The sequence below is a fragment of the Gorilla gorilla genome, chromosome 13 (genome assembly GCF_029281585.2).
Source record: "Gorilla gorilla gorilla isolate KB3781 chromosome 13, NHGRI_mGorGor1-v2.1_pri, whole genome shotgun sequence".
In the NCBI taxonomy this organism is placed as follows: Eukaryota; Metazoa; Chordata; class Mammalia; order Primates; family Hominidae; genus Gorilla; species Gorilla gorilla.
Window position 1 is genome coordinate 101,887,923 of NC_073237.2, and position 17,029 is coordinate 101,904,951.

At 39.4% G+C, this 17,029-nt stretch overlaps 1 protein-coding gene across 12 annotated transcripts in view; it reads left to right on the plus strand.

The window, feature by feature from the left end:
* Positions 1-17,029, plus strand: part of FKTN (fukutin) — a 92,436-nt gene that overhangs the window by 72,678 nt on the left and 2,729 nt on the right. For 6 of the 12 annotated variants that reach the window (XM_063696641.1, XM_055350379.2, XM_063696640.1 and 3 more), the window contains 2 exons: positions 1,042-1,139; positions 11,419-11,737. In XM_063696641.1, the coding sequence (XP_063552711.1) occupies positions 1,042-1,139; positions 11,419-11,555 (235 nt within the window). In that variant the 3' untranslated portion in view covers positions 11,556-11,737. Of the gene's footprint in view, positions 1-1,041; positions 7,090-11,418; positions 11,738-17,029 lie in introns of those variants that run through there. The other 6 variants (XM_063696644.1, XM_063696639.1, XM_055350381.2 and 3 more) reach the window with 4 other exon arrangements.

The window sequence follows — 17,029 nt, forward strand, 5'->3', positions numbered from 1 at the left end:
GAGCAGAGCTATAATATAAACTTAAACAGACCTGCTAGTTTTAGCTTTCTTTTCTAGTATACATAATTTAGTTTACTTGATCCAAAGGATCTTTAAGAAACATGTTTTGGTTTAATTTCTGTTTGTTTTGTATTTTTTTTGAGACAGGGTCTCACTGTGTCACCCAGGCTGGAGTGCAGTGGCGTGATCTCGGCTCACTGCAACCTCCACCTCCAGGGTTCAAGTGATTCTCCTGCCTCAGCCTCCTGAGTAGCTGGGACGACAGGAGTGTGCCACCACACCCACCTAATTTCTTTGTATTTTTAGTAGAGATGGGGTTTCGTCATGTTGGCCGGGCTGGTCTCGAACTTCTGGCCTCAAGTGATCTACCTGCCTCAGCCTCCCAAAGAGCTGGGATTACAGGCAGGAGCCACCACGACCGGCCTGGTTTAATTTCTAAAACTTACCTACTAATCGACTTAGTTCTGCAATAAATATAGTTATAATCATTATAACTAGTATTCCTTGGGCTGGTTTAAAGATGTTCTTTAGCATTTGAGATGAAAGGCAGAAACCACAGGTAGGATCATGTAAGCTATGGAACCAAAGGAAAAGCCTGGAAATGCAACTTGGAGTCCTGCTTACTCTGTATCCTTGGAAAATCCAGATTGTGAAAGAAAAGAAAAAGATCATTTTCATCCATCTTTTGACAGCTTTCTACTTTGATACTTCTTTCCTCTACAGTTCCAACAGAAAGCCCAAGGCTGACTTTGATTTGCCTGACTTGGGTATGTTCCCATCCCTGCCTCAATCACTAACTTACTGGCCTGAGTCTTAGCGATGGGGTCAGCCTCTCCTCAATCCTATGAGCTCGGAACAGGAAAGGAAAATTGGAGAAGAGGAAAGGGATTCTGGACAGTCAAAACTAATTAAATATCAACTCTCTTCCCAAAGCTGTGTAATGGGAGAGTACTGTCCTTCAGCCAATAATGCACTAGCAGCTAGATTCCTTAGCTAGATCTTCTTCCACTGTTGAAGTCTAATCCCTCTGTTTTGCTGCAGATACCTGTTTCCGAAGTTTACACTGTGCTGGACTGAGTTTGTAGACATGAAGGTCCATGTACCCTGTGAAACCCTTGAATACATTGAAGCCAACTATGGTAAGACCTGGAAGATTCCTGTAAAGACTTGGGACTGGAAGCGCTCTCCTCCCAATGTGCAACCCAATGGAATCTGGCCTATTTCTGAGTGGGATGAGGTTATCCAGTTATATTGAGATAGTAGGTTGAAATGGGAGAATTTCTCTTTTGGAAAAAAAGGTAGATAACTGTTTAAAAAATACATGTCTATTTGTCAAACATAAGTGGGAACCAAAGAAAAAAAGTGACAAGTTTGAAGACACAGAAAGAGTCATCTGATGTAATTCTCTCACTTAGCACTGAGGAATTTTCATGTGCCACATACAATGCTAGGTTACAGTGGAGAAGCCTAGATGAATGAGACAAATACCTACTTCTTTTATTCCTCCTTTTGGTAAACAACTCAATTTTCCTTTGAGGGAACCCTCCCCCACCCTTTGAAGAGTTCAAGTTCTGTACAGGTTTTTAAAACGTGAAGTAATGTTTGAACTGGAAGATGAGCTCACCAGGCAAAGCTAAGGAAGGATATACTAGTTGAAAAGAATAACCCACTCCTCTTCTGGGCATTTAAGCTGGTATGTTAGTGCTACTTTTAAGATTGTGGAGTCTGAGTTAATATTCCAGTGATCAGACTTTGAGTGGCATCAAGAAAAGATGATATCAGGTTCATTTTTCAACTAATCTTATGTGGAATTGAATTAGAGAACAAGGCATTATTCTTTTAGGGAAGGTGAGAGCTTATTTGTATCAGAGCTTATTACTTGTCAGGATAAGTAAATTTCTATACATGTACTGTTTTCATATTTGAAGTGAGAAGAAACTTTATGCTTGTGTAATGCTTAAATTTCCATCCATTGTGAGAATATTTTCACTGACCTCTGATGGCACTTGTTGACAAATCATTCAAGTGAGACCATGTTACTAGACATGATCTTGAAAGAGTCCATGATTTCACAAAACTCATTTTTATTTTATTCTCAGACAGTCTATTAGGTAAAAATATGAGAAATTCATGTATATTTTATATTTTCTGAATTTATAATCTGTGCACTCCCAATTTTAATGACACTAAAATATTAATAGAATTTTTTAAATATACTCTAATTTTTAAAACATACTCTTTATTATCTTCATTTATCAATTACAGCTTCATATCTTTAATTTATGGTCTATATACCAATTTAAATGGCATGTAAACCTACCTGTTTCTTCTCCTCTTCTAATATATCAGATCTCCAAAATGGAAGCTAAATGGTGGACTTGACAACTATTCACCCTACCCCAGATCATAGAGTTTGTAAAGTTTGTGTCCCTCCCCAGTTTTTCAGTCTGTTGAATGTCGGTGGGGCAAGAACTCAGACTTCTACTTTATCAAGTACCACACACTCTGGAACGCTTTAGTTTCCTTTTCCCCTCAAGATGTCTGAGTCAGCTGGGATGCTGTTTACCCCATATCTCTCTTATATCACTTGAATGATATATTGTAAGTGAGAGGTAAAGGAAAATGTAGGCACAATAAGCACTGCTATTTTTCTCTTTGTCTAGGAAAGGAAGCTGAATCTTACATCTTATCTATGCTATTTAGGACTACTTTCTGGAGCTTGGCAGATTTTCCTCTGACACCAGAGAACAATAGTAGTCTCAAAAATGGAAACCTGAATGTCTGAGGGAATGGGCTGGTAGACTTTTTCAAAAACAAATTAGGGGAAGTAACTTACAACCACCCATTCCAGATTTTTAAAGCAACATGAAAACCTTTGATAAATGATAACCAACAGTCTTCTGTCCTAATTTGCATTCTCAATGCAGAATTATTGGGTCTTTCTTAAATAACATGAGTGGTTTCTGGAGACATTTAAGATTGTCAGCAAACTTGTCCCAAAATCGCACGTCATCATAATCCATTTTCTCTTTGCTAGAAAATCAGCCCATAGAGTGCATTCCCAAATTCTAAATAGCTGACCCTAAATTCATTTTTCATGCTTAAAAATAATAGAACAAATAATAATACTATTTTTGGGCAAAATCCACCCTACTTGATGAGGACCATTTGCTTGTGCTCAGTATTTAGAAATGCATACACTCCACATTTCTCCCCATTTCCAATTGGGACTCCCATTCTTTGCCAGGAGATCTTACCCATTCCTTTTCAGATTAATCTTTTATCCTTTCCTGAAGTACAAAGTCTTAAGAGTGTCTGAAATCCAAGACATCTTGGCCCAATTGACACAGGTTCTATATTCTTCCCTGCGTAGACCACTGGCTGCTGAAATACTTTTCTTGTCTTCTGGTTTCACAGGCTTCAGCTCATGGGTTCCACCCTAACTTGGGGAAACAAAAGCCTTCTTCTAGAATCTGAAGGCCAGGCTTACCTCTGATTCTGATTCATCCATACTTCAGCTTATGTATTTTAACAGTTGGGTTCTGTGGAGTGTCCAGAGACCTTGGGTTAGGTATATCCATCTTCAGTACCTCATTGGATCACTTTTCTTTCCTCACTTGAGTATTCTAGCAGTCATTCTCCTAATCTGACCACTTTCAGGTTTAGTTTACCTGGCTTACCTGGGGAAGTTGACAACTTGTTGGTAGTTAGGCATCCATGAATGTCTCCAGAGACATCCTGAGAGGCAAGATTCCTCTTAATTGACAACCAGGACAACCAGGTAGTCACCCAGTCCTCTCTAAGCAGGGAGCACTTGTCCTTCTCTTCTCTGCTGCAGCTACTGATATCTGGCCCCTGGAATAAAACCATAGTTCCTAAAATTGAGCATCCCTAAGAGTAGCTGCTTGGTGGGACAGCTGATTTCTTTGATTCCCTAGCTGCAAAACCTGAAATTGACCACTAGGTGACAGAATGTTTGCCAGTATCCCCACAAAACAAGTTAAAACTTAAGTGAAAAATCATTCTGCTTTTGAATCTTAAAAGCTAGAAGAAACCATAATGTAATATTCTTTTTAAACCCTCTTATTTTATAACTAAATAAATAATCACAGAAAGGAATGATCTGAACAAGAACAGCTGAGGCTAAAACCCAAGACTGCCGTGACTTCTAGTCCAATGTCTGTTTCGCATCACAACACAGTGTCTTTAACAGTGCTTGAGATGCTTAACAGAGAAGGCATCCAGTGCTTCAGTGAGGCTAAGTCTCAGGGTATTTCTGCCACTTAGTATCTTTTTGTTCAGATTGAGAACCTAAGGCGACAGAGAGGTCAAGGGGAAGTATTTTCTCGTTCAGAATTCAGAATTCTTAGGCAACCTTCATACCTTTATCTGGAAAATGCCTTCTCTCCAGACAATAAGATAGTTCACATCTGGAGACATCAGCCTTTGGTACCTAATTCTCTAAGCTCAAGATGCATCCCATTGCCACTTTACCATTCTATTTCCCAAGGGAACCATCAGCACCAACCTGCTAAATGCCTGTATTTGAAGTCTCTCCCCTTCCTAAAGTGACCTTTTATGAGGCTCTTTCCTTCCTAAGGGAACTTTCCCTGGTAGTAGTGGTCTCATTCACAAAAAAGAATAATAGATGTAACTGGAGTCACTTTGCAGTTTTCAAGATTTTTTTTTTTATCTGCTTGGCTGGAAAGGAGACTAGAGTATCTAGTTTTTAGTATTTAAACTACTTTTAATTATTTATATTGATACTCTCTGATAAATGCAGGTAGTTAAGAATAGATTGTACTCATTCCTTTTTAAGTTTGTGACCTCAAGCCATTGTTTTTATTCTTACACGACTACAGTACTTCAAATGGCACATAGATAGGCAGGATATTACATAGGTAAGCAGGAATTTATACATTGGGTACCAGAGCTAAATCTGGAAAACACATTTGGAATGAGCTTCCACACTTCAGTCTAAAATCTCACCCAAACTTATGGCTACATATTTTTCTAAGTTTCCCCCCTAGTTTCACCTTCTGGAAAGTGAACAGTTTTTTAAATCCTAAATGTTATAAATCCTTAGGAGAAATATTCCCTCAAAACCTAGTCAAGAAAGTGCCACATTCCCATCTTCTAACAGGTAATTATTAGTTGTAATAGCTTTAATGCCTGGAAAAACTTCAGTTACTGACCAGTCAAGAGAATTTCTCAAGAAAAATCCCAGCAACGTTCCCTCTTTCCTCCTTGTCTTCCACTATCATTAAGACCTGGGCTAGATCACCTCTAACATCTCACTTAGGGAAGGCAATGTGTTGCCATAAAAAGACCACAAGCTTTTGAGTTAGGCCTGAATTTGAATTTCAGCTTAATCATGTGGGATTTATGGTGGGGGCCCTTTCAGTCTCAATTTCCACATTAGTGAACTGGGGAAATGATACATACTTCTAAGGGTTTTTAGGGGGATTAAATGAAGTATACAGTTCTTAGCCTCAGGCCTAGGATTAAGTACGTACTCAAGAAATGTGCAGTTTTCTAGTTCCATGTTTCTTTTCTAATCTTCAAATGGAATTCTAGAAACCATGGGTCAGAACATATTCCTTTACTCAAAAGGTTGCATGACTGAATTTGCTTAAGAAAAAAAAAATTGTATCAAGTCATTAAAAATTAAATTATATGGTTTGTGAATTCAGAGACATTACCAGTTTGCCTCCTTCTCTCAATAGAACTTGTATTTTCATTTTCTTGGTTAAGCAGTTGTCTCCTAATATTATCCCATATGCTACCTAGTTTGCTGGTCCCAAGCAGTTCACTGTACTTCCCTAGATTTGGTACCTGCTCTCCCCTGGACTTCTTTTTCAATATTCTAGCCTTTCCTAGACATAAATCTTTACCTCCTTGTTAGTGAAATTAGATATAAGCCATGATTTGGAGAGGGAAGAAATCTGGAATACTTAATTTCATTTAATTATCTATGCTGATGAATGCCGTATCATTGTTAATAAAGGAGAATTGAAAATACTCATTTCTACTTTCTGCCCCCAAATTTCTGTTTCTATCTCAACTAGGCAAGAATCAGCAGGGTGCATGATGCCATTTTAAGCTGCTTCACATCAGACTGAAATCCTAATTACAGTTTATAAGTGAAACAGACTAATTCAATGGCAATACCTTTTGTATAGGTCCTGTGCTTAAAGGAGGCAAGTACAAATTTTCTAATAAGAAATCCCTGCTTCTTTTGGGTGCAGTGGCTCACACCTGTAATACCAGCAGTTTGAGAAGCCAAGGCGGGTGGATCACTTGAGGCCAGGAGTTCGAGACCAGCCTGACCAACATAGTGAAACCCCGTCTCCTCTAAAAATACAAAAAAATTAGCTGGGCATGGTGGCGCACGCTATAGTCCCAGCTACTCAGGAGGCTGAGGCAGGAGAATCACTTGAACCCGGGAAGCAGAGTCTGCAGTGAGCCAAGATCGCGGCATTGCACTTCAGCCTGGGCGATAGAGCGAGACTCTGTCTCAGAAAAAAAAAAAAAAAGGAAAGAAAGAAATCTCTGCTTCCGTACTATCAAAACTTCTACCCTAGAATACCCCCTGGCACCTTCTAACCCAACCTAATACAGAGATTTTGTAGGGACCCATTAACAACAGCTGCTATATAATTATAAGCAGCTCTCACAGTAGGGTTGAAAGAGAGTATAAGGAAAATTAGAAGTATTGTATTTTTGCTATTGGAAATGAAATATTGTTTCATGCACCTTTGAAAAAAATAACAGGTTTTTACAGCCTTCTGATGATTCATTCAAAGCATGGGGAATAGTTCATATGTTTGTTAAATGAAAATCTTATGTAGCTATTTGTGTGTCCCTCCCACTTCATAACTACAAAAACATATATATGAATTTCTAAACAAAGTGATATTTTAAAGATGAATAGATTCAATGTGTACTTACCAGTTTACTGTGTGGTTTTATCTTCAGGTACAGATAGTTTGTGGTACTACTTGAAAATACCTTTAATATTATTTTCATCAGAATTTGTAATATATAATCCAGTTTGGGATGATGAATAAAATTTTTCTAATCTCTTGAGATACCTTGTATTTATTTTTGAGACTTGCAGTAGAAATAACAGACACTAACATTCATAAACAATCTGATAAAATAGTAATCTTGCCACCAGTACAGTATTTCTAAAATTCAACTATGGGGACCCTAGTAGTCTGCACACATATACCTGGGTATCCAAAAGTTCTCAGAGATAAAACCCGCCAGCCAAAGACCACCAGGAACACACCTGTAATCAAACAAAGTTAGGTTTATTAGCTTGTTGTAGTAAGAGGAAACAGCCACCATGGGGAATCATAACATATTTCAGGGAGAAGGAACTAGAAAGGTCTTTTATAGGCTTTGAGCTGATGTCGAAATTGTTAAAAGTAACTGTGGTGGAGTGGAAATAACACAGGACATGGAGTAAAAAGTTCTAGTTTGTCTGAATCCAACAGTGCCACGACCAGTAGGATTCATTTCAGGTGTACATGGCTAGTTCAGCCTTAAAACAGTCAATGTAATGCACCATATCAACAAAGTAAAGAAAATCATATCAATAGACACAAAAAGAGTCTGACAAAATCTAACCCTCATTCATGAGAAAAACTCAGTAAGTTAAAAATAGAAGATAATTACCTCAACTTGATGAACATCTAAAACCAACAAACAAAAACCTGTATGTTTTAATAGCAAAAAACTGAATGTTTTTCCTCTAAGATTAGGAACAAGGCAAGGATGTCTGCTTTCATCACTCTTATTCAGCCTAATACTAGAAGTGCTAGTCACTGCAGTAAGGCAAAAAATAAATAAATAAATAAATAAAAACATGCAGATTGGAAAGAAATTTTTAAAAACTTTTCATTTGCAGATGACATGATTGTTTACATAGATAATACCAAGGAATGTACTTTAAAACAAGCAAACACCTGGAGCTAATAAGTGAGTTTTAGTGCAGTCACAGTATACAAGATCAAGACCAATACCCCCAAATCAATTGCATTTCTATATTCTAACAGCAAACATGAGAACAAAAACACAGTACTATTTAAAGTCACCCTGAAGAAAATGAAGTACTTAGGTATAAAATTAACAAATTATATACAAGATTTGTACGTTAAAAATGCTGATGAAATCAAAGACCTCAATAAATGGAGATGCATACCATGTTCATGGATTGGAAAACAACACAGTAAAGATGTCAGTTCTACTCAACTTGATCAATAGGTTTAATGCAATTCCTATCAAAATCTCAGCAAGGTTTTTAATAGACATAGACAAACTTATTTTAAAATGTATGTGATAAGTTTATTTCTCTAGAATATCTCAAGTAATCTTTATAAGGAAAAAGTAGCAGAAAGATTTAGCATCAGAAGACCTAAGTTCATTCTTGCACTTCAATAGATACCACATCTGATCTTATAAGGTAGATGTTATTACCCCTTGTTTTGCAGATGAGGAAGCTGCAATTTAGAGGTAACACAGATCTTAAATCCTTGTTTTCTGACTTGAAATCCAGTGGCCACTCACTCTGCCAATTCTACTTAACTGTTGATCTGAAAAAAAAATTTTTTTTTTTGATTATGACTTAAAACCAGCCTCTGATACTGAAAGTGAGAAGGATCACTCTACCCAATATTAAGGTTTATTATATAGCTATAGTAATTGTTATGGGCTGAATTGTGTTCCCTTATATCCCTCAAAATTCATATGTTTCAGTCCTGACCCCTAGTATCTCAGAATGTGACTGTGTTTGAAGATAGAGCCTTTAAACAGCTAATTAAGGTAAAATGAGGTCATATGGGTGATTCCCAATTCACTGGTGACTACAGTCCTTAGAAGAGCTTAGGACAAGGAGAGGCACAGAAGGAGGACCACGTAGAGACATAGAGAGAAGATGGTCACCTACAAGCCAAGGAGAGGATCCCTCAGAAGAAACCAGCCCTGCCAGCACCTTAGCCTTGGACTTCTAGTTTCCTGAACTGTGAGAAAATAGATTTCTATTGTTGAAACCACTCAGCTGTGGTACTTTGTTATGGCAGCCCTAGCAGTCTAATGCAGTAGTCAAGACAGTATGGTATTGGTAAAAGGATACGCACATAGATCAGTGAAACAAAATAAACCAGAAATTGACCCATATGAGTATGTCCAACTGATTTTTTACAAAAGTGCAAAAGCAATTCAGTGGAGGAAAGACAGTCTTTTTTTAAAATTTTTTCTTTTATAGACAGGGTCTCACTGTGTCACCCAGGCTGGAGTGCTGTGGCACAATCATTGTTCACTATCACCTCGAGCTCCGTGGGCTCAAGCAGTCCTCCCGCTTCAGCCTCCCAAGTAGCTAGGACTACAGGTGTATGCCACCACACCCAGCTATTATTTTATTTTTGTTGTTGACACGGAGTCTCATTATGTTGCCTAGGCTGCTCTCAAACTCCTGGCCCCAAGCTATCCTCCACCTTGGCCTCCCAAAGTGCTGAGATTGCAGGCATGAGCCTCCACACCCAGCCAAGATAGACCTTTCAACAAATGACGCTAGAGCAACTGGACATTCATAGGCAAAAAACAAACTCAACTTGAATGAACCTCACACTTTGTACAAAAATATACTTAAAATGGATCACATGCTTAAATGTAAAATATAAAACTGTAAACCCTTTTGGGAAAAAAATAGGAGAAAATCTTCATGATCTAGGGCTATGCAAAGCATTCTTTCTTTGACTTGACACAAAAAACACAATGTATAAAAGAAAAATGGATAAATTGGACTTCATCAAAATTAAAAATTGCTGCTCTGCAAAAGCCCACATGTAGGGCTGAAAAGTCCAGCTACAGACTAGGAGGAAAATATTTGCAAACTGTGTATCTTGACAAAGGACTAGTACCTGGAATATATAAAGAACCTGAACACTCAGCAGTTTTTTGAAAAATTCAATTAGAAAATGGGCAAAGACATAGACACATTTCATTGAAGAGGATATACAGATGGCTAAGAAGCACATGAAAAAGATGTTCAACATCATTAGCCAGGGAAATGCAAATTACAACCACATGAGATATCATTGCATACCTATTAGAATGGCTAAAATTAAAAATAATGATAACACCAAATCTGCTAGTTGTTTCTTTTATGATTTTCTTTTTTAATGTGTACTGTGCACCGTTGTTTTTACTGTGATTTTACTAAAGAGTGTCCTTAAACATTTTACAAACATTCGTAATAGGTAACACTCTTCATAATAAAAAGGAATAACCTTGTCTGAATTTTTGGAAGACAGGTTTTTAGGTTTTTGTTTTTGCCTTTCCTCCAATTCTTTGTTGATTTACTTTGTCATTTTAATAACCCTCTTTTTATGATTTTTCTCTTTATTATTCCTTTGTGTTCTTCGAGTTTTCTTTAATTAGATTTATCAGTAAAGCCCTTTAGCAGCTAGTACTATTGTTCATAGTTCTCTGCAACTTTATCAGTAGGGCTTTTACAACCTAAAACTTCTAAATTCAAATTTTTTCTTCCGTTAATCTCAATAATTTGGAGGATGTTTTCTAGTGAATTTTGCAGGAAAGTTAATTGAGTGACCAATGTTCTGAAAATGCTATACCACCAAATGTCTTTCAGATGTCTTAGAAGATGACAGTCTCATAGTTGGAGTGTGGAAGAGTTTGTTTTGGAGCCCAAACTGGGCAACCGTCTAATCCAGCCAGATCCTGCTTAGCAGAAAAAGCAAATTTCTGGCATGTGACCTCATAAACAAGGGAAAAGCTCTCCTTTTAGGATGATGTCTTCTCTTACCATCTATTTCCCCTCTTAGTGGAAGGAGCCATCTTTTTCCCCATGTCTTAGTGGAAGACCAGAGAATTATCTAGAACATGCTGTGATGCTGCAAATGATGTATCTGTAGCCACTAGCCACATGTGACTACTGAATATTTGAAATGTGGCAAGTGTAACTGAATAACTAAATATTTACTCTAATTTTAATTAATTTAAAACTAGTAGCTAGCATATTGCAGATCTAGAGGGTTTTATGGGATCAGCAAGGGTTTTGGATTTGTCGACTGGAATCCAGAGCCCTCCACAGCCTAGCTTTGTGATCTTGGGCTAGCTATTCAACTTCTGAGTTCTGAATTTTTTTTTCAACTAATGGGGCTAAATTAATACCTACCTTTAAAGGTTATTAAAAGAATTGTAAGAAATTGTAAGAAATCTGCAGTGTCTGGCACACTGCTCAGTACATGGTAGATGTACAGTACATGGTAGATGCTCAGTGAATGATAACTATTGTTAATATTATGTTCACATGGTTTTACATCTGCCTTTGGCATAAATCCTATCAGCTTGTATTTTCCTGATAATCTCATGTCACAATTTTTCTGTAAGATTGGTATTTCAGATCCCTCCTGGGTAGAGGCCCTATCCTGAGCACTGGTGTTAAGAAGCGACCCTGGCCTCAAGAGCACAGGTACAAGGCCTGTTCTTTGGGGAGAGAGTATGTGGGGTTAAAACATAACACTTAATGGAATTGAGTCTCAAGGACCAGGCTTAGGCAAAGAGACAAAAGTCCTAGACTTTGTAGATGGCCATCTGAGCACCCAAGTCTAGAAAAAGCTCCAGGAAGGAGGACAGGGACTGGGTAATGAGGTTCAGCTGAGTCTTAGGACTTGTAGAACAGAAAATTTGAATAAATGAAGAAAGAAAACATTTGTGAATAAGAGGAGTCAGTAAATTCACAGAATATGCTTTATGGGACAGTGAATAAGACCATCTGCCATATGGATAAATAGTGAAAGATACAACTGGAAAAGTGGGCAAGGAACAGACTGTAGGAAATGAGGGGACTGAATATTCTGCTATGAAGTTTGGATATGAGAGAGAAAAGTTTTGAATAGGAGCATCATGCCTTCAATAAACACTTCTGGCCTGGTTACTACTCACCGGATCTGTCCTAAGGGTGAGGTTCGACAAACATTCAGGAAACCCCTTCAAGGATAGAGCAGGGATTTAGGAGAATTCAGATTCACCGAGACTGATCCTAGAGACCCTAGAACCCTGATAGTTGCAGGGACAGAGGATAGAAACTTAGCCAGATGGGCATAGGACCCTAGTGGTTTAAGTAAGGTCACTCCTAGGAATTCTCAGTCAGTGCTAGACATGGGCACAAGCAGTCCAGAGTCAGGAAGCGCTTGAGACCAAGTGAGCAGGGGACAGTTTGGAGATGGTCTGGGAAGTGGAGCTCAAGAGCAGCATTGCAAGCCACAGAAAGGGAGTGTGATAGGACAAGGCAGGGTCTTATCCAGAGGGTTCCAGGGAATTAGAATAGGCCTTTGAGAGCCATGACAAAAGCTCAGTTTGATGAATTGGGCCAGGAGAGCCAGTGAGATTCTAGGCTGTGGAGAAGACATGAGGGCAATTTTTGGAAGACAGCAGAGGAATGGAGACCAATGGTCAGTGCTAGACCTGGGCACCACAATACAGGCAATGTGAGGGATGTGGGAAAGAGGCTGGAGCCATTTCTATACCTGTCGCTTCAGTTAGAAACTAGGACAGGATAGACTTTTCACATGATGATGCCACAGGGCATAACTGAAAGCTAGGGAGAACAGAAGCCAGGAAGGGAGATAAGCTTAGTGAGGATTTTAAATTCTGGGTCTTAACTTAGTCCTCATCTCCCTTTTGGCTGTTCACCTCTGGAGACTATGGGCTCCAAGGCGTAAAAAGTAATTGCTCTAGTTGTACTAGGAGAGTAGTTTGTGCTAACAACTGACCTTCTACCCTACATTTACCTCTGCGAGAAGGCTTGGGACTCCAGTGGCTTTCTGGACCATAATAAAAACAAGGCCATCTTGTCTTCACTCTTCCTCGTTTCCACCCAGACAGATTCTGCTGCCTGGATAAGACAGCTCAGGCAGGGACCGCTGGCTGACGAGGCCTGGGCAAGCCTATAATCCCAGCAGAGAGCACAGGGACAATGAGTGGGAGGGGAGCCCGTCACAGGTTGTATCTTATTAAACCAGTCTGCATCAGCTACAGTGTAAGTCTCAGAAACAGATCTGAAACCCCAGCTGGTAACCTAGTTAGTTCAGGCAGTGTGTAAAGAAACCATATCCCCGCCAGCTAAAAAGATGCATGTGCTCCTGGGTAGTGCAGAAGTATCTGTTATGAAAAGCAAAGGTAACAACAGTTGTGGGAAATTAAGGTTTCCTCTGTGTGTTTTTTTATTGGTTGCATTTGAGGTGACATCCTCTAATTTTCGTAAGCACAGTGGGGCCTCCTGGAAACATCTGCTGGATTTGAGGAGTAAGGGGATGCTTCCCTCATCCCCCGGGTGTGTGTATTTGGTTTGGGATTTGTCAGGCTGGGAAGCTGAGGGCTCTGGGCAGCTTGACCTGGCAGATTTCCCCCGCTTGCCTGAAAAGCAGCCTAGGAGGCAGAGCCCTCCCCAGCTCAGCCCTGCACCTTCACTCTAAGCGCCTGGAGCTGGGGCCTTTTATTTCAAGTCTGGTCCCCAGGGAGCAGAGTGGGAAATGAGGACAGCTGATAAGCCTGACAGTATTGACTTTATGGGGAGTATTCAATGAATTTACTTTCTGCAAGTAGGCTGCACTCTTATCTGCTGTCCACAGAGCATCTAAATCCTCATCTAGGAGACCCATCGATGAGTCATGTCCCTTACACAAAGACCAGAGAATAAAGAAGGAAAGGGGAATTCCATCCACCCCTTTCCTTTCTCCAGTACCTGGTCCTGCCCACCCCAACACCCCCTCGCTTTCCCCACTGCGTTTGGGTTTATTGGCTGAAAACAGAAGCACTCGCAGCTCCAGGCCTACGGAGTCAAGGCCAAGCCAGCCTGGTCTTGAGAGGTCGACAGCTGGGCACACCCAGGGCTGTATGTCCCTCTAATTGGTAACTATGGGAAGCTCACTTGAAGTAGTTGTGTGCACCGCTTTATGCTGCAATAGTCAACATTTGCTCTGGACAGAAATACCCTCACGGCTTTAACGCCAGGTGTCTTGGAGATAAAATGTGGGTGTGTGGGTGTTACCAAGGGGTCCTGGGTTTGGGGTGCTGGAGGGTGGAAGTTAAATGTAAGAGAAAGGCCTGATGCTCAAGAGAAGTTTTTCTTTCCCCTCTGGCTTCTCCCTCATCCAGTCCTGGGCTCTGTTTCAAATATTAGAAAAAAATAAAAGCTTCTTAGCAGCACAGAAAGTAAGTAACTTGAAGGAGAGAGGTGGGAGCCAGAATGCTGGATTGGGCAGGAGAAAACTGAAAGTGCCCTTTGGCAGAAATTAGAGTCATGTGTTTAGGTTCACCATCAAGCTTTCAGACAGAGTTTTTTGGTAGTAAAAATAAAATGAAATCTCTGTATTGAGTAACTTTGGTTTCATTAGATGACTTAGCACCATTTTTTAGTATTTATTCCAAAGCACTAACTTTTTATACATTAGCTCACTGAATCTTCACAATAACCCATGAGATGATATTTCTGAGTTATAGCTGAGAAAACTGAGTCTGGGATAAGTTAAGTAACTTGCTCAGGATGACAGCTATAATAGCATCAAAGCAAGGATGCAAACACCAGCCAGTCTGCCTCCAAAGCCAAGTCAAAGGTCTTCTCTTAGCTGCCACACTAAACTGCCTGCTATTTGGCATTTTTCAATATCTTATCTCAGTCCATGGCCAATCAATGAGTATTTATTATTCCCACGTTATTGGAAACAGGCTTAGCAGGATACCACTACCTGTCCAGGGCCACAAAACCAGTGTATATCAGAGACTCTGGTCCACAGAGTCTAGCATCTCTCCTAAAGGTCTCACCCTGCAGGTGCATTGCCCACTGCTCAGGCAGAGATGTGGGCCACATCAGTGCGTTTCCCCCTTCCAGGTGCCCTGGTTTCCTGTGCCACCTGCTTTCACCTGCTGCTACTTGCTTGATAATTTTCTTAGTTGAGGGAGGTTGGAATGAGGGAGGCAGGAAGAGCCTGGGAGGATGTGAGCTGTTCACTAAGTTGCTCTGTGGGCCCTGTGAATGGAGTAGTATGAACATCCATGAGAATCTGCAGCTTCTGCAGGCTCTGGAAAGATGCCTGTCTAAAAACCGCCAGTAAAACTGAGTCAGCCATATGCTTGTTTCTTTAAGTATATGTTTTAGTATTTGACTTCTTTGGGAGAAATAAATTTTTTGTTTAGGATAACTTGTTATGTAACTTTATAATTAATATTTATAATTGTTCATATTGAATAAGAAAACCTTGGTGAAATGCCTAGCATGACACTTAGCACTTAAGGTTGAATAATTGGGGCAGAGGATTAAGTTCCTGGACCAGAGTTGATGCTTAATGTCAACCCCCTCCTCAGGTCAAGCCATCATCTCCTCTCGCCTGCATTGCTTTCACGGCATCCTAACTAGTCCCCCCACCCCACCTCTTCTCTTGCCCCTCTCCATGTAGCAGACAGAATATTCTCTCCTTCTTAAAAAACAACCAGGTTGGGCGCGGTGGCTCACACCTGTAATCCCAGCACTTTGGGAGGCTGAGGCGGGCAGATCACGAGGTCAGGAGATCGAGACCATCCTGACTAACACGGTGAAACCCCGTCTCTACTAAAAATACAAAAAATTAGCTGGGTGTGGTGGCGGGCGCCTGTAGTCCCAGCTACTCAGGAGGCTGAGGCAGGAGAATGGCGTGAACCTGGGAGGTGGAGCTTGCAGTGAGCCAAGATCGCACCACTGCACTCCAACCTGGGTGACAGAGTGAGACTCCGTCTAAAAAAAAAAAACCATTCTATGGCCTTGGAAACATTTACCTTACAGAAGCAAGCTATGTGTCTGCTGACAGAAAGCAGGGCAGGCTGGAGGCAGCTGTCTGAAGAAATAAGAGCTTTCTTGCATTCATTCAACAAATATCTGATCAAGCAGCTTTTATGAGCAGTGAGCACAATTCCTGGGGTCTAGTGATGAAGGAAACTAAGTCTTTGTCCTCATGAAGTTTATAATGTAGCAAGTAAACTAGAATGAGATTTGTTCTGAAGAATTCAACATGAAGCTGGGGTCTCCTTTAAAGAAAAAAAAGAGAGATTTAAAATAATTGAAATTTATCAAAAAGAGTTTCTTATGACGAAGAGTCACTCCCACGCACCACAAATTAAGTATAAAGAATGGGCACAGTTTAATTTGGAAAATGCAAATTTAAAAGCAGGGGTTGTAATATTAATATAATAAAAAGAAATTCATGGCAAAAAGCAAGATATTTTATATTGATATAGGCTACAATCCTCTAAGTCAATAAAAAAACTTCCTTGAGTCTTTATGCTTCAAAAGCAATGCAGCAAAAAATGTAAAGATCTAAAGCAAACACTCCCAGAAAAACAAAAAGAACAGAAACAAAATAGTAAAGGGAGATTTTCACACAGTGCTCTCTTGAATAGATCAAATAGACCAAAACTTCCAAGAATATAGATTTATTTAATGGATGTGTAAAAAGACATTTTACCATTCGAACAGAGAATATACCTCCTTTTCTAGTACCTGTGAAACATTTATAAAAGTTGAATATATGTTTTATCAAAGAGAAAATTCTCAATAAATATCCCAAAGCAAAAAACATACAGGGCATATATTTCACTATACTGCAATAAAATTAGAAACTAATAGCAAATGGTTGCCAAAAAAATACAACAACAAGAAAATTTAAAAACACTTTATAAAAGAAAAATAAGCAACAGACATTAGAAACCAATGACAATGATACTACAAATGGAAACAGGATATCCCCAAAGGTCTATCAGAAGAAAGTTCACAGCCTGGAGTGCTTTTCTTACTAAACAAGAAAGAGTAAAAATAAATAAGCATTCAATCCAAGAGTGATAGAGTGGAGAGGAAATAAATGTAAACAAAAGAACAGATTTAATAAAGATATAGTAGAAAATGTATTTGAAAATCATAAAAATGATAAGCGAATCCCAGAGCTAGTTTTTTTAGGTGCAATAAAATGAA